Raw genomic sequence first — 18821 nt, 5'->3', positions numbered from 1 at the left:
GAGTGCTGCTCGGCGCCGAGCCTCTGTGCGGGAATCTCTCCGCTTTGCCCTCCGCACCCCTGTGGCTGCGCTCTCCTCCGTGGCTCCGAAGCTTCCCCCCTCTGCCACCTGCAGTCTCCGCCCGCGAAGGGGCTTCCTAGTGTGTGGAAACCTTTCCTCCTTCACAGCTCCCTCCCACTGGTGCAGGTCCTGTCCCTATTCTTTTGTCTCTGTTTTTTCTTTTTTCTTTTGCCCTACCCAGGTACGTGGGGAGTTTCTTGCCTTTTGGGAGGTCTGAGTTCTTCTGCCAGTGTTCAGTGGGTGTTCTATAGGAGCAGTTCCACGTGTAGATGTATTTCTGATGTATCTATGGGGAGGAAGGTGATCTCCGCGTCTTACTCTTCTGCCATCTTCTCCTCTCCCATAAGTCTTAACAGTTTGTTTCTATCTTAAAGAGATGAACTTCAGACCTATAAAACTGACTGCTAAAGCGGCTCTTCCTGTATGTCCTCTAGACAATTTTGAATTCATCTTCTTCCTAAACTAGCTCTTTCACTTGTGTTTCCTACCTAGCCAGTGGTCATACCCTATAAACTCTTAGCTAGAAAATTAACAGCAGTTTTGACTTTACCCTTTGTTATGGGTTGAACTGTGTCCCCCAAAAAGATAAGTTGAAGCCCTAACTCCCAGTAACTCAGAATGTGACCTTATTTGGAAATAGGGTCATTGCAGATATGAATAGTGGAGGTGCAGTCATACTGGAGTAGGGTGAGCCCTTACTCCAATATGACAGAGATATGCAGGGAGAACACCATGTGACTACAGAGGCAGAGACTGGAGTAACGGAGCTATGAGCCAGGGAACACCAAAGATCGACAGCTACCACCAGAAGCTAGGAAGAGGCAAGGAAGGCTCCTACCCAGAGTCTCAGAGGGAACATGGCCCTGCTGACACCTTGATTTCAGACTTCTGGACTCTAGAACTGTGAGACAATAAAATTCTGTTGTTTTAAACCATCCAGTTTGTGTACGTTCTCATGGCAACCCTAGGAAACTAATACACTCTCTTTCTTTACTCATCCTCTAATCAGTCCATCACCAAGTTCTGCCAGTTTTACTTCCTAAATATTTCTCAAATCTGACCCTTCTTCTCCATTTCTGCTCTCATTGTTAAGGTTCAAGACCTCATTATTGTTTTCTAACTGATCTTCCAGCCTTGGCACTTTCAAATCTATCCTCCACAAATCTGCCATAGGGTTCTGATTAAAATGCAAACCAGACCACATCCTTCTTCCCTTCTTAAAATCTCATGATGGCTCCCATCATTCGCAGAACAAAGGACAAGCTCTTTCATTTGGCACACAAGCCTTGCAGTGATCTGGCTGATACTTTTATAATATCATCATTCATCATGCTCAGCCTGGTACTTGATGCTCAAACAATGATGAGCTACTGGTAGTTCCTCTGAAGCACCATGGTGTTGCCTTAACTTTGTGCCTTTGTCCATTCTGTACCCTCTTGTCCTTTAATCCCTTTCACTTAGTTAACCCTTTAAGAAAGCTTAGGTATCACCTCTTCCAGGATTCTTCTTCTGATTAGCAAAGAGTAGCAAGACACAAGACACCTTTTTTTCTTACTCTGATAATTCATTGGGTGGATATTTATCACTATACTTGTCCGTTATCTATGTATCTGACTTTCCAAATAGGCTGTGACTCTTCAAGAGTAGGGACAATATATTATATTGGTTTCTTCAGTCACTAGTATGGCGGCAGTACATAGTAGATGTTCATTAAATGCTGCTACTTGAAAAAATAATCTATATATTAACATTTAATAGCCAAATTAAAATTTCTATCAACAGTGGGAAGGAGGAACTTTGGGGGAGTTAAAAATCTATTACAAACTAGCAATGTTTGCCCCAGGAATATAAAGTTGGTTTACAATTAGGAATAAATCCAGTGTAAACAGAATGAACCATGTAAACGGAATAAAAGAGAAAAATGCGATCTCAAGCAATAGATGCAGAAAAAGCATTTGAAAAAACTCAACACCCCTTCATGATGTTAGAAAAGAATCCCCAGAAAACAGGGAATAGAAGACCTTTCTCAATCTGATAAAGAGCTTCTACTAAAACCCAAAAACCTACAGGCTGAACACTCTTCTCCTAAATGTGGGAACAAGTCAAGAATGTCTGCTCTTACCACTTCTATTCAACATTATGCTGAAGGTCCTAGCCAGTGTAATAAGGTGAGACAGAGAGAGAGAGAGAGAGAGAGAGAGAGCGCAGAGACTGGCAAACGTAAAACTGTCTTTCTGTGCAGATGACATGATTGTGTATGTAGAAAACCCTAAGGAATATACAAACTACTAAAACTAATAAGCAGATTTAGCACGGTTGCAGATTATAAGATCACCATACAAAAATCACTGTATTTCTATATACTAGCAACAACAAATTGAAAACTAAGATTAAAAAATCAAGCAATACTATTTCCAGTAGCATCAGAACATCCATTATCTAACAATATATACCCAGGAAAAGACTTCTATCCTGAAAAATCACAAAATATTGCTGGGAGAAATTAAAGACAATCTAAATAAGACCTGACTGAAAGACTCAGTATTGTTAAGCTCTCCATTCTCCATATAGTGATATATAAATGTAACAAAATCTCTACAAAGCTTCCAGCAGGCTATTTTGAGGAAATAGAAACAATGATTCAAAATTCTGCATGGAAATTCAAAGGATACAGAATAGCCAAAACGACTTCGAAAAAGAATACAGTTGGAGGGCTAACACTACCTGATTCCAAGACTTATAAATTTATAGTAATCAAGACAGTGTGATATTGGTATCAAGATGGACAAATAGATCAATGGAACAAAACAGAGTCTAGAAATAGACCACAGACATATAAAGAACAGAAATTTGACTAAGGTGCCAAAGCAATTCAGTGGGGGTAAAAGCTTTATTTTTCCCCAAATGGTGTGGACCATGTAAAATAACTGTTTAGAAAAAAATGAACCTTGGGACTCCTCTGGTGGCTCAGTGGTTAAGAATCCACCAGCCAATGCAGGGGACACGGGTTCGATCCCTGGTCCAGGATGATCCCACATGCCACGGAGCAACTAAGCCTGTGTGCCACAACTACTGAGCCTGCGCTCTAGAGCCCGCGAGCCACAACTACTGAGACCACGTGCCACAACTACTGAAGCCCGTGTGCCTAGAGCCCATGCTCCGCAACAAGAGAAGCCACCGCAATGAGAAGCCCGTGCACCACAACGAAGAGTAGCCCCCACTCGCCACAACTAGAGAAAGCCTGCGCGCAGCAACAAAGACCCAACAAAGCCAAAAATAAATAAATTAATTAATTTTTAAAAAACAGAAAAAAATGAACCTTGACCTCTCATTCCATGCTCAAAAATGAATTCTAGATAGATTATCAGCCTAAACATAAAACTCAGAAACAAAGTTTATAGAAGAAAATATAAGGCAGTATCTTCACAGTCTTGAGGTAAGCAAAGATTTCTCAGACCAAACACACACACAAAAACAAACCATCAAAAAAAACGGTAAATTGAACTTCATTAAAACCAAAACTTTCTGCTCAATAAAAGACTCAATTAAGAAAATAAATAAACAAATCAAAGACTGGTAAATAAATCTGCAGCAAATATATTTGACAATGGACTTATATCCAGAATATAGAAAGAACTCCCTTAAGTCAACAAAAAAAATAATGCAATTTCTAAAAACGGGCAAAAGACTTGAACAAACATTCCACAAAAGAAGATATATGAAAGACAAAGGAGCACATAAAAAGTGCTCAATACCATTAGTCATTAGGGAAATACAAGTGAAAAACACAAGGAGGTACCAATTCATGTCTAACAGAATGGTAAAAATATAAAAAAAGATTAGCAACATCAAATGTTGGTGAGGAAGTGGAGCAGCTGAAACTCTTATTCATTGCTGGTAGGAATATAAAATGGTCCAACCACTTGGAAAAACTCTGGCAATTTTTTATGAAGTTAAATATATAACTTCCCCAGGATCCAGCAGTTTCGCTCCTAGGTATTTACCCAAGAAAAATGAAAGCATATGTCCACAAAAGGTCATAGATAAGAATGCTTAAAGCAGCCGTATATTCGTAACAATCCCAAACTGGAAACAATCTAAAATCCATCAACAGGAGAATGGATTTAAAAATCTTACATTGATATAATGGAGTATTTAGCAATGAAAAAGAACTTTTGATATACTCAGCAATATGGGTGTATCTCAAAAACATTATGTTAAGCAAAAGAAGGCAGATACAAAAGGGTACATACTGAATGATTCCATTTTATGACACCAAAATATGGCAAAACTAATCTACAATGATAGAAATCAGATAGTGGGGGTGGGGAGACTAACTGGAAATGGGCACAATGGAACTTTCTGGGGGAATGGACACGTTCTATTTCTTGTTTCTGGCGGTAATTTATATGGGTGTATACAACTGTGGAAATTCATCAAGCTGTCCACTTAAGATGTGTGAATTTTACTGTATGTTAATTGTATCTTTAAAAACTATTGCAAATCAAAAGTCAGAAATGCAGTTTTAAAAACAAATTAAATTATTATTGGTTTAACTAACCTATTTAAATAAGGCACTAAGTGAACAACAATTTGTATTTTTCATTTCAATTAAACTTGTAAATCGGTGGCAGTTATTTTCCACTGGCTAGAGCACGGGGAAGAAGCCCTATTATATAAACTGAAACATAAAATGGCACTATGGAGAACATGATTCTATCTGTATACATCAAATGAAAAGCATGTATAAATTATTACTGTAGAACACAAAAGAGTTCCAACAAATGTGTTTACATAGAAAACTGATTACAGTTCTTGACTAATAAGAAATATTACCGCTCTCCTTGAGAGTATAAAAAAGGGTCAGGCGCAAGGCCATTTTTATGACTAAGTTGAAGCTGCTGTTTGGAAAAAAGGACGTAACTTCAGTTGTGTTAAACCATTTATCTCCCACAAACTCCCGTGAATCTTTCTGCTGCTAGCCCGCACAAACTGGAGGTCTTAGATGAAAATCATTGAAGTCTAACTAAAAACCCAAAAAGTGAATTAACTTACTCAAGGCTTCACAGTCAAGCAATGAACTGGGATTAAAATTCAAGTATCTCGATTCTCTGTTATGATAAATTAATTCAGCAAGGATGTTTTAAGCATCTACTCTTCTAGGTTCTGGAGGTAAAAGGAAACCTTACTATCAAGTTGGTCAGTGATAAAGTCTGACATTTATGTAGCACCTAATGACTTATAAAGAGCCTTCACATTTGTTGTGAAGTGACCAGGATAGTATTATCACCTTTATTTTATTGATGAGGAGAGAGACCCATATAGAAGTAGTAGGTAAAGCTTCTAGGCATATATCATCTTAGCTAAACGAACTAGAGCTACCTTGAGATTGCTTATATTTTTAAAAAAAACAGGACTTCCCTGGTGGCGCAGTGGTTAAGAATCCACCTGCCAATGCAGGGGACACAGGTTCAAGCCCTGGTCCGGGAAGATCCCACATAACGCAGAGCAACTAAGCCCGTGCGCCACAACTACTGAGCCTGCGCTCTAGAGCCCATGAGCCACAACTACTGAAGCTCGCACACCTAGAGCCCGTGCTCTGCAACAAGAGAAGCCACTGCGATGAGAAGCCTGCATACTCCAACGAAGAGTAGCCCTCGCTCGCCGCAACTAGAGAAACCCCACACGCAGCAACGAAGACCCAAAGCAGCCAAAAATAAATAAATAAAATAAATAAATTTTAAAAATTAAGTAAAAATATTAAAAAAACAATTCATAAAGTATAAAATGTGCCTCTGCCACTTTAACCTGGCTGCTTCTTATGTTTCTTAATACAATGTTAAAAAAATTTATTTCTATGGGACTGCAACCCCTTAAATCTCTCCACTTTTGTTGTTTCTTTCTTTCTTTGGTCTTCACATTCCTTAATTGTGAACATCAATGTGCCTCAGTCCTTGGTTCTCTGGTCTTCGCTTGCTGTATTACCTCCCATCGTCAGTGTGCTTTGGTTCTCACACAGCTACGACTTCCAGATGTGGCTCTCCAACCCTGATCTCTCTCTTTAGATTCAGTTCTGAATTTCTAATGGCCTGATGTTATTTCCATTTCAATAACCTTCTACTTCAAATTCAACACCCATCAAAAACTGATTTCATCATCTTCCCTGTAAAATCATCCATCCATCATTTTTCTATAATATCCAAACCTGAAATCTCAGCACTATCTTTGACTCTTCTCCTCCCACAGCCAGCAAGTCTTCCTCTTTTCTTCACAGTGTTTCCTGAACCTGTCACTACCTGGGTTTAGGCCTGGCTGCTTCACATCTGGACTCTTAGGGCAGCCCGCCCTCCAGACTCTGCCTCCAGCCCCTATCCATCTACCTCTAATACATTTCCCACATAACCGCCAAATTAACCTTTCCTCTTCCTTGCTTTCATCTTGTCATTATCCTGCTCAAAAACCTTTGACAGCAATTCAACATTCTAATCAGTGAAGTCCAGACATTCAAAGTTTCCCAAAATCTGACCTCAACTACTACTCTTCTCTATGTGAACCCAATGGCTTTGCCAAAATGATCCATTCACTGTGCCCCCAAAGATGCCTTATACTTTCCCACCTCTTAACTTTTGTCCCCGTTATCCTCCTCCCTCTGCTAAAATGCCTTCAGGGTGTCTTCACGCTTCAAATCTCTCTCTAACCCTAACTGTCCTCTGTTCTACCTCAGCTCAGAGGCATCTCTCACCTTCAACTCTGCATGGAACATACTGTCTGTATTATTCAAATGGCACTGTCTTGCTTTTCTCCATTTCGAGCAGGTGTATTATCTCTTTAGGTAGACATAAGAGGTCAGGGATCAGCCATATCTAATTATTTTATAGCTTCTATATCACCAAGTCCAAAGCCTTGCTCACAAGTCAGTGCTCAACAAATATTTGTTGAGTGATTGACAACTGAAGCTGTTTGCTACCCATATGAAGGTTGAAGCAGAAATTTTCCATCTTTAAAATACTCGTAAGCATCCTCTCCTTAGCTGTTACATTGTTAGCTATATTTTTTTACGGAGATTTCTCCGAAGTATGTTGACCGTGATCTGGTTACTGGGAAGGTGAGCTGAGGAAGATACATGGTACATTTCTAAAACCAGACAATAAGAACAGTTCCAGAGATAGGGCTCCACATTCCACACAGGCACATCTTTTCCCTGGGCAGTTTTAATGCTTACAGTTCATCAACCCTTAGTTACCTTCCAAATTAAGTTAGCTGTAATAATTTTTTTTTAGCTGTAATAATTTTTTAATGTAAATAAATTTTAAGAAGTTAAATTTATATAACTGGCAATGCAGGCCCTGGAGTCTTACTTCACTATAATGGACGTCCATCATTCCAGCATCTTCTTTCATTGCTCCTTCTTCATCTATATTGGGAGTAATTTTCTTGAAGGCTGAACATCCATTAGGGAATAATTCTGCGTGAATAAAAACCAGTGAAGTAAATTTATTTTTAAAAAGTGTTTTGTAAATAACAGATAGCCTTACAGGGATTAGTTACCCTTAAAAATAAACACATATTTTTGTAAGGATCAAAGTCATAAGTGCAATTTGCAGTTACAAAAAAAGAATTTTACAAATTATTTCTATCTACTATACATCCTACCAGTCTTTTTACCAAATGGTGAGCTCAAGTTACTTACAAATAAGTTTCATTCTCTGACTATGCATCATCTTCAATGGCTACTATAGTAAATGTTTTCCTAATGTGATCTAAAAATTGTTATTAACACTTTGATCCTGTGTATGTTTATGGTCTGTCACCTAAACAAAGAGAGCATGTACTTTTCAGATAAACATCGAATGAGCTTTTGTAGTCATCTCTAGCTCCTCATTTCACTGGAGAATTGGAAAAGTGGGTTGTTAGCCTAGCCTAGGACTTGTAAAGAGAGGCAGAAAATAAAACAGATGCCAGGGATGAAGCATCCTTAGAGAAACAGGATGGGGCACTGGAAGAACCAGAGCTTTTGGAGTTAGATAGACCCAGCTCTATCATTAACTGTGTGATTTTAGACATGTTTCTCTCTCTAGGACTGTAAAAAGTTCCATCATCTGTAAAATAGAAACAGCAGCTACCTTATAAGAATTCAATGAAATGTAAAGTGTTTAGAACAGAACCTAACATATAACAAGTGTGCAATGCATTATTATTACCAAACAAAGCTACCAATAAATAAACTAGCTTTCTCAAGATAAAATAATTGCTAGCAGCTCGTATAGTAAGTGACTCTGCAGCTGGACCCCTGGGAAGTAGGAAGTGAGCTCAAGCTGAGAACAGCTGCTGTAGGACTGTGGACCAAATTGTTACTGTCAAGCAAGAGTCTGGGTATAGAAGGCCACGTGGTTGCCCTGCAGATTCTGGACATAGGAACATGTCCAAACACTCCTGCTCTGGCTGCGTTTACCGCTATCTAAGGGGGCTGTCATTTTAGAGTTAAGGAAAATTCAGCTTCCTTATAACCGAATCTGCTAGGCAGTGGAAAATGGCTGGGCACAAAGGGGACAGCTTTTGCAATCTATTGTTCTACAACCTCTCTAATAGTGATGCTTAGAAATGATGACCTACTCACGACTAAATATTTGGTAAGCTTCCTGGTGTTAGAGGTTGGGGAAGGAAGAAGGAAGGTTTAAGAAAGCCAAACCTCACATTGAGGAGATTTCTCAGCATTCTGATGGAAAAAAGGGTCATGTATCATGGCTTGGATTTTGCCAACTCTTCTTGTCTAAGTGAATGCTAACTAGACATACATCTTCTGGTAAGACGCTTAATAGAAAATGAGTTATCAAGTCAGCATCACACTTCTATGAGAGAGAAAGATGGGATTCTGGTTAAGAGAAGATGGGGTTATTCTGAAGCACTTTTTCAAAAATGGAGAAACACATAGGGAGTAGTCAGTGGATTTCCGTTACAGAAAAAGGAGAGGCAGAAATGAAAGTAAGATTTACTTTGACCCAATGGACTTTAGGGCCATTTTTGTTCAAAGAAATTAGGTAATAAAAGGCACTGAAGATAGAGCATGGCATGTTTCATTTCTGAGGATAAGCATGCCTAAAATGGTCTGTTATATAGACTTCTAGGGGAATTCTATTCAAAGTGCTGGATCACAACACGATAAGGAGCTGTACCAGAATGTAAATCAATTCATCACTTCCTTCTTCAACAAAGTCTTTCTATAAAAAATAAAAAATTCAGCTGAACTAACCATCATGCTCAGTGACATAGTTGATTTACATTCGGGTTAATATTCCTTATCATGTCATGGACCAGTAAGAAACAGTTCTCAGACTGGCAGTTGCGTCCATGGGACACTCTGAGTAGCAGGTGCATTAGGAGAACTTTTTGAAATTTAGGAGAAAACGTCCCACTTGATTACCTTTATGAAGTCAAGAGCTAGGCAGTTAAGGAAGAGGGCCCCAAAACTTGACTTGAAGAGATAGTGTGGTCCTTAACAAAGAAAAGGGTCAATCCCTGAAGGCCTCAGGCAGCTAGGTCCATGACTGGGGGAAAAATCCTGTCTACTCTGAGGATATTATTACTTTAAGTGATTCCCAAATCTAGGGTTTCTCTAGTAGGCCGTGATTTAGGGGAGGACAAAAAGGGGCATACTCCTATGCCTGAGATCAGATGAGACTAAAGCACCTTGGGAAAGAGTCTTCCGGTGTGTACCTTAAGTAGAAGGAGGGTAAATTATGGTTCTTGTCAGAAACAAACAGGTTAATACCTTCTTTTGGACTTTGTTGTGTGTATCATCTGGTGTAAAGACTACTATTATGGATTTTCAGCTTCAGAGTCTACTATTCTTGCTAAGTGTATTATCTTGAGTCCTATGCCTGATGACGTTATCTCTAGCTAGAAAGGCCTATATATCCCCTTGTTTGCTTAAGTTATCAACACCCACCAAACTATCCAATGATAAGAGGACTCTTTTGTTTGTTAGGGTCTTTAAAATGCTTGGGGAAAATTCTGATTCCCTTTAGTCTTGTTTAGTCTTGTTTCAGATGAAACAAGTTGCTGAATCGAGGCCAGTGTATATGTCCCAACAGAGGGAGGCACGTGTGTGAGGGCTCTCCCGTAGCCCTGTGTAGCATTATATAACATGGTCTTGGAGGGTCTGCTTTGAATCTTTCTGGTATGTGACCTGGATTCCTGATTTTGCCCTTCATAGCTGTAGCTTCTGTATTCCTGATTGCTGTCCAAGGGAAAGCAAGATGCAAACTGTCCAAGTAGAGACCACTACCTTGAGCACAAATAGTCCCGTGAAAAAAGTAGGGAGGAGTTTGGAGGATGGGAAGCAGTTGAACCCTTGATAAAATACGACTGCTGGTCAGAAGAGGGATAGGAGGTAAGAGCGGAGGGCAAAAAGGGAAAAAGCTGTAATTGGGAAGGAAGTGGGTAAAGAAAAAGCTTTGCAGAATTTAAGCTATCAGAACCTGGGTATAAAGACTTGGCAAAGGGAACATTATCCTATAAGGCATGAAAAGAACAGACTCTATGGGAAAGGAAATTCCTTTTCCTGGGGGTGCTGGAGGAGCTCTACAGGCCTGAAGCTTTGCTGAACCTCGGATGCTATGTGGTGGTGTAAGAATGCAGACTTGATTCTTGTCTTCCCTGGGGGAAAACAGTTGTGCAATCTCTCCGGAAGAGAGGAGGAAGAGGTACATAAGTCTAGTCTCCAGAGAATGAGATCTAGAACATTTTGAGGTTTTCAGACAAAATAAAAATAAGGAAATTTAGATCTGTTTTTTATTACATATTTTTGGGAGTGGCAGTAACTAACACCTAGCATCACCACTTAGAGGTAACTTAGGGAAAGGGAAGAGAATGGTGACCCTTAAGATCTCTGGTACAAAGAGCAGGAGCCCTGGCTGCCTGAAAGACGTTTGAGGGTGGCGGTGCAGGGAGAACTGCACACCTCCTTCCCCTTCCCCTTTCAGTTCAGGGCCTGAAAGATGAAAAAAAGGATCTAGAAATGGGCCCTCACTGGTGTTCTGTGGTCACCTCTGGAGGCCAGGGGCCCAAGTCCTGGCTCGCTTAGGCAACCACCCAATGAGACAAACTATTTTTTTTTCTTAAAAACTCTAAATAGGAAAACGTGTCTCCAGTGCATCAGCTGTAGCATTTCATTCCATCTTGATGAAAAAGAAAGCTTTATAATGACTCCAACAGAAATGGCATAGGACTTTGAGAAAACAGAAAAATTTTGGCAATTGATACGTCAGAGATTTTGTCTTCATTATCAAGGACACTTGATAGAAAACACAGGGTTCTACAATTGCTCAATTATTTTTGTTAAATAAGTGTGTCTTAAGTATAAATAAAACTTTTTTTTTCAGTCCTGCACTCAAAGGTACTTTTATTTACTCTGTGAATATCCAGGTCTTATCTAGATCATGGATTTCTCAGACTGAATGACAGGTTAACAGATTAAGTTTTTAACTTCTGTTTTAACATTAGTGGTCTACCTGGGTATAACTATCATAGCTGAATCAGCTAATTAGCAAAATCAGGTGTTTTCGATCATTGGCATGATTGAAGCTAAGGGGGGAAACCCTGAGGATTTTACTACTGCCACCATTTTAGAATACGATTTTCTAGTTTGAGTAGAATTTTCCAGGCTTAAAAATAGATGGCACCTATAAATAAATATGTAAACCTCTCCTATATTTAACATTATTTTTTGTTTAAAATGCAAAACATCATTTTCTTCCTACTCAGAGAAGGGCTCTTTGATTTCTGTGAAGGATAAATTCTAAAAAACCTTGAAGGTATTATGAAATAAATACTTAAATGACTAGTTAAAAGCACTGTTTCCACTTGTTGAAACATGTCACACTGTTTGGTGTTCAGGCTAGCTGCCTCAAGCTAATGTCCAAAAAAACCCACAGCAATATTTAAATATTTTAGTTGCTATTTTCTCCAATACTATAGTTATAATTCTAAAGCTTAAGAACTGATAATGGAGATTAATAATTCTTGATTTTTGCTTAGTTTTAAGGTCTTTGCACTTGTGAAAAAAAATTCTAAGGAAGTATTTTAATATATTTAACTATTTTCAATATATAAAGGGTATAGGTTTATACTCAGTAGACAAAAAACTCTTATTTCAGATTTCTACTAATGAAAAAGATGAGATAATATTAACCTGATATACCTGAAAGACACACCTAGAACTTTATTTAGTACCATGTTTAGGGTTCTCATATTTGTTAGTTTTTTGCAACTGCAGGTGTGCAATTTCAATATGTGTTTTTACTGCAATTTCTCAGGCATACCAGTGATGTAGAAAAAAAACCCTCAAACAAGGCCTTCTTTTGATAATTAATCCCATTCTCCATTTTAAAACCACATATGTACTAAAAAGAGAATACTAGAGTATACCAATTTCAAAATATGGATTGTTCAAAAGAAATTCAGTATCAAACAGAAAGTGTTAAATTTAAAATATAAGTAAAATGAATCTACATTTTAGTCATGCTATCTGGGAAGAAAGATATATAGTTAACTGTAGGAATTCTGGAATTAAAAAACAAAACAAAACATGGTTGTGTTCTCAGAGCCAAAACTGCAGCCATGTGACTCCCACAAGATGGTTTCATTTTGCCCAAATGTTACTCATTTGACTGCCTTCAAGGAAATAGCTTGGCAATTATGATAGATAGTGGGAGATTTCTTTGCAATGTCCATTGCCAATCACTTTTTAAACCTAACTCAACTGTTTTACTATTTAAGTAGTTGTTACAACAGTCAACAATACTAATTTTGGAAAGGGAAGTTTTCAGGCAGATTCCTGAATTAGACTTGCTGGATCCTGAGCCCTTCAAGACCATGACTCCTTTTTGTGGCCCCCTTCCACCCCTGCAACCAGCCCCAGCTCTGTTGAGACATAATTGATATCTCACACTGCGTAAGTTTAAGGTGTATGTGTTGATTTGATACATGTATATATTGTGAAATGATTACCACAATAGTGTTTATCACCACACATAATTACCATTTTGGGGGGAGTGAGAACATTTCAGATCTATACTCTTAGCAACTTTCAAGTATATACCACAGTACTGTTAACTATAATCACTGTGTACATTAGATATCCAGAACTTATTCATCTTTTAAGCGGAAGTTTGTACCCTTTGACCAAAATTACCCCAGTTCCGCTACCCCTGGCTACCACCATTCTACTTTCTGTTTCTACAAATTTGGCTTTCGAAGATTCCTCGTATAAGTGAGATCATACAGTATTTGTCTTTCTCTGACTTAATTCACTTAACATAATGCCCTCAAGCTCCATCCCTTTTGTCACAAATGGCAGGATTTCCTTCTTTCCATTGATTATATGTGCCATGTCTTCTTTATCCATTCATATGGATACATTTCATATGTTTTCATGTTACTAATTAGCATCCTTTCATTTCAGCTTGAAGAACTTTTTTCAGCATTTCTTAGAAGACAGGTCTAGTGGTGATGGACTCCCTCAGCTTTTGCCTGGGCAAGTCTTCATCTGTCCATTTCTGAAGGACAACTTTGCTGGATGGAGTATTCTTGGTTGGCAGTTTTTTTTTTTTCTTTCAGCACTTTGAAAATATCATCCCACTCTCTCCTGGCCTGTAAGGTTTCTGCTGATAGTATCCCACAGATCACATAGGCTTTCTTCACTCTTTTTCATTTTCTTTTTTCTCCTCTGACTGGATAATTTCAAAGGTCCAGTCTTCTAATTCAGATTATTTCTTCTGCTTGATCCATTCTGTTGTTAATACTCTCTACTGTGGTTTTTCACTTCATTCATTGTATTCTTCAGCTCCAGAATATGTTTGGTCCTTTTTTGTGAGGTTTCTATCTCTGTTTAACTTCTCATTTTGTTCGTGTATTTTCCTGATTTTGTTGAATTTTCTGTTTTATTGTGGCTCACTGAGCTTCCTTAGAACAGCTATTTTGAATTCTTTATTAGATAAATTGCAGATCTCCATGTCTTTGAGTTTGGTTACTACAAGATTATTGTGATCCTTTGGTGGTGTCATGTTTCCTTCATTTTTCATGTTCCTTGAAGTCTTCCACTGCTATCTTCACATGTGAAGTAGCAGTTACCTCCAACCAACTTTACTGACTGATTTTAGGAGAGAACAACTTTCCATCTGTCCTGCTAGGGATTCTGAGGCTTTCACAGACCTGCTATGGATACACCTGCTCCACAGTTCTTGCTCCCTCTTATGACAGAATTCTTAAGCGTGTATGTCTTTTCTCCATCATGCAATACACCAGGCCAGGTGCTAACAGCCTCCCATTTGATCACCCAAGGGTGATTCTAAAGTTCAAGCTTGTGGTCTCTCCCTGGCCCACTGATTTTGGCTGGTTTTCTGCACATGCTCACTAGCCATCTGCCTTCAGGAGCATGCACAGAGATCCAGCTACAGTGTGTGGCTGAGGCACATGGAGCACCAGGGGTGCCTGTGGGCCAGCTGGGGGGGATCCACAGGCTAAATATCTCTAGCAATTTGTTGGTGGGCTTTTTGATGGAGTCTGTGATGTGATTAGTAGGATCTGTGTCCCTGTAATGCCCTCTAAGTCCTATCTGCTGCTCTCCCAGCCTCTTCCTGCCCCCCCACTCATTCAGTTCATGACTCAGTACTCTCAATGGGGCAAGAGAGAAATGGGCCTCTTTGGCAACATCTGCACTGCTGGGAAAGGCAGTACCCACTCACATGCCCTCACTTTTCCCTGCAGAAGAAATCACGGTGAGAAAGTCTCTCTTGGCACTGAGCTGTGCCACCTTGGGGAAAGGGTGACACGAGTAAAATCAAACTGTTCCTCTTATCCTCTCCAATGCATTCAAACTTGTATAATTTTTTGCTCCAACAGCATGCTGGAACTTCTCCACTGGACTTCTGGACTTCCCCCAAGGCTCTCTCATCTGTGGGAGATTATCTAAAGACAGTGTTCTCCAGGGGATCCCGGACTGCAGCTGAGAGGGGCTGGAGCCAGCTCATAGGCCACTGCAGGGTCCACAGACAGGACACAGATCTGTCTGCCTATTACCTGATGCATAGGTGGGTAAAATTCCTCCCAGGTCCCTTGGCATGTGGTGCTGGATCCCACAGCTCCCACAAAGGCACTTTCGTCCATGTATGGGTGCCAAATTGCTGTTGAGATGGGTATACAAATGAGGGACATCTTATAGGGCCATCTTGCTGATGTGCCAACTCCCTTTTAATACCAAGATATTGTTGCACTAAAGTGGCTGTAGAGATATAATTTGTGGGCAGTTGTTGGTAAAGTTGAGGCAGATAGGGGAAAATAAGTGGTGTGTATTATCCAGGGCTTCTCATAAGCCCTGAGAAGAATTTAATTTGTGGCAGTCTTCCAGGGAGACAGTCTTGGAGAATAAACACTGGGCATCAGGCCTGGCCCTGTACTATTCAGCTTATTCTTGTACTCTTAATGAAAGCAGAAGGCAAATGAACAATCCAGTTTTCTTTTATAACAACTTCTGTTTAACAGTGAATAAGGCTAAAGGTGAACATACTTTTCAGAGCTCAATCATATCACATTCACAGTTGCAAGCTACAAAGATAAAAATTCTTGTGCTAACTGAAGTTCTCCCCATCTCTAAGAACAGAAATATCTTACTTTTTCGATGAAGAAACTCTGCAACCAAACCTGCTACATGGACATAACACATTGCTGCCTGAAAAAGGATGACAAAGAAAGAACTGTCAGATTGCGCTCCAGGGGTTTTGCAGGGTTGTGTTTAGAACAAAGCCATAAGTAGTCACCTCTGAAAAATCTCCATTTTTTATATGAATCTTCGCCATGCTATCAAGCCAGGTTTTCCTGAGCTCTGGGGTACTTGCATAGGACTTGGCTAAGCTATACTGGAGATCAATTAGCATTTCGGGGTCTTTCTCATGCTCCTTCATTTGAGCAGTGGCCATAAGAACAGTACGGATTCTCTTGGTCAAGTCTTTAACTTCTGTGGGAAAAGCAGTTGCCTAATATCAAAACAAACAAAAAGGACATGTTTATCAATATTACCAATGTGCTCTAAGCCTAGGCATCCAATCCTGGGAATAACACACAACTTTTACCCCTTGTTAGAGATCTTGGTATTTGGTTCTTGGTTCTTGGCATGTGGCATGCCTAAAGAGTTTTAAATTAATTCTTTAAAATATATCCCACTAGCTCAGGCTTCAAAGGCAATGAGTTTGAGGGCAGTATATTCATAATACATAAAAGCACGGACTTCGGAGCCAGACTGCCTGGCTTTGAACCCCAGCTCCTCCACCGTGAATTCTACAGCTATGAGTGTAATGTACATTCACTTTTATTGTGTAATTTTAGTTACAACAGTAACTAAAAATTGACAGCTTACTATGCACCAGGCAGTGGCCTAGGTGCTTTACATATTTTAAATTTTATAACAACCTTATGAATTAAGTACTATTATAATTCATTTTACCAACGGAAAACCGAGGTATACAGCAGTTAGGTAGTTTGGCCAAAGTCTTGCAGTTGGTAAGCGGTAGAGACAGGATTTACACCCAGGCAGTTTGGCTCCAGAGCTAGTGATCTTAGTCACTCTTCCACATTGACAAGCATACTTATCCCATCTACCAACTACCATATACACTAAGGTGAAAACCATACTGCAAAAATTTCCAATTATGCAAGTAAGAGTTGATGAATCACAGAACACTCTGAAGAGTTTAAAGAGATCATTAACTTCTCTCAAAGTGTCTGTTCCCAAAAACACGAAGTTCGAGTTTCCTCTTTATCCTGGGCACTATTAAGGAAGTCCTATCGCTTCCTATTAACCCCACTGGAGTAATCACAATTATTTGTAGGATTCAGAGAAGATGAGTAAGGGACAGGTACAGGGCTTTGGGAGCCTTTCAATGTGAATATAACCAAATGTGGAGAAAATGATTTTTAAAAGTGCCTTCTTTAAAGATGACTTTTAAAAATAATTATATATGTAAAGTCTCTTCTTATACATTAATAGAGATTCCATTTACTGGGAGAAAGCTATACTTTGTTGTACTAGAGTTTATTGGTAATGACTTCCCTACCAGAATAAAACTAAGTCATTTCAGAAATGAGTCATGAAAAAGATTTCCTATCAAGGAGGGCTAAAACAGACCCCATTTACTTTGAAAAAGCTGCTAACCCAACTTTTACATAACATGGAATTAAGGATGATAAAAACTGGTAAAAATAAACTCTTAGGGTATAAGTAAAAAAATCCTAAATGACATAAGCGTTTTCTGTGCTCATGGGATTAGCTGAAGCATATACTGATCTCCCAAGGAACCAGAACTGGCTGAAAAGCAAACTTTCCCAGCCTGACAATGGCTGGCACTACTCAGTGTTTTTTTCAGTTTCAGCAACATTCCTATGGGAATATTTTTTGGTACAAAGATCCGACACATCCCAAACATTAAGTATGCTGTGACTGTGAGCTTTTTTTTTTTTCCAGATATTACACAAATTGTCAAATTATGCTGAAAGATGACTTTTCCCAAGAATGGGGATGATTCCTCGGGGAGGAAAAGTTCTCTATTGGCAAATGATTCTTCTTCCCTTGTACGCATGCATCACTGAAGATCAGAACCTGCTCTCCATGAAACAAAACAAAAAATGAATTTTCACAATGTTATAGGTTTTAAGCATATAGCTCGGAAAGAGGAATGGTGGTCAGGGTCTTGGGTTTGGCCTCAGCCAGCTGGTGCCTAAGAATGACAGCCTTGGACTTGGATTTGCCAATAAGTATCTCTGGTAAGCCCCAGTTAACAGATGATTCTTTAAACTCAGAAAATCATCAAATAATGAATCCCTTCTCTGCCACTCCTTATCTGTTGGCAAAGGATCAGGCAGCTGTTAGCTAATCTAATAAGTGAGGTTTTGTGAAATTTCAAACTCAGTGCTTAATTAACCAATCTTATAAATGGTAACAACTGTTAAGAAAGGACCCATTTCTTTTCTGAGCAAGTTTAAAAATCAAGCCCAGAAAAAATTCGAATCCTATCATAACTATGTATACACACTATAGCCATTGATCCATCCATTCAAATAATATTGAATATCCGCTGTGTACCAGGCAGTGTTCTAGGTGCTAGAGGTGCAGTGGTATACAAGACAAAGCTTTGACTTGTGAAGCTCACATTCTATAAACTCTATACTATATAAAAATTGTGACTCCAACACACAGTTTAACTTGAGGAGTGTAAACTTCCCTGACAGTGAACGTAGTTCTAATTTTTTACTTGAAGTGAGAGCATACCTTCATAGGTCTGTCACTATTTGCAAAATTACTGATAATGGATAAAGACTCCTGAAATCTCGATCCTCCGCTTAGTGCTACATCAGCTATCAGCTGGCTTACAGCAATGATAATCTGTGGGAAGAAGCAAACACCATTTTTTCAAATGTCTTTTGAATAAATGCTGCTTATTTTCATCATTGTACAAACCCATAAGCACTCATATGAAATTCTTTTGAAGATCCTACATAGTTCCATCAAAATCTATTTTCTTCATACATGAGGGGTTTAAACTCTTCTATTGAAATAGCAACTTCAGAGGTTCCTAATTACAAATTTTATTGGGACTTTTCTTGGTTAGATGTGAAAAACCTTCCAAACTCATGGCACAGCTAGATCTAAAACTGTTTTCATAATTAGTGAACTAGTACAATGGTGGTCAGGTCTCTACTTTCAATATGCC

The 18821-nt window shown here is 39.1% G+C and overlaps 1 protein-coding gene across 3 annotated transcripts in view; it reads right to left on the bottom strand.

Moving 5' to 3' along the window:
* DOCK11 (dedicator of cytokinesis 11) overlaps window positions 1-18821 on the bottom strand; it is a 188423-nt gene that overhangs the window by 27582 nt on the left and 142020 nt on the right. For all 3 annotated transcript variants that reach the window (XM_036840277.1, XM_036840275.1, XM_036840276.1), the window contains 4 exons: window positions 18380-18493; window positions 15876-16091; window positions 15730-15787; window positions 7419-7525 (listed from right to left, as the gene is read on the bottom strand). In XM_036840277.1, the coding sequence (XP_036696172.1) occupies window positions 7419-7525; window positions 15730-15787; window positions 15876-16091; window positions 18380-18493 (495 nt within the window). The remainder of the gene's footprint in view (window positions 1-7418; window positions 7526-15729; window positions 15788-15875; window positions 16092-18379; window positions 18494-18821) is intronic.

The sequence above is a fragment of the Balaenoptera musculus genome, chromosome X (genome assembly GCF_009873245.2).
Source record: "Balaenoptera musculus isolate JJ_BM4_2016_0621 chromosome X, mBalMus1.pri.v3, whole genome shotgun sequence".
In the NCBI taxonomy this organism is placed as follows: domain Eukaryota; kingdom Metazoa; phylum Chordata; class Mammalia; order Artiodactyla; family Balaenopteridae; genus Balaenoptera; species Balaenoptera musculus.
The sequence above is the reverse complement of the archived record's forward strand: the minus strand, read 5'-3'. Positions and strand labels throughout refer to the sequence as shown.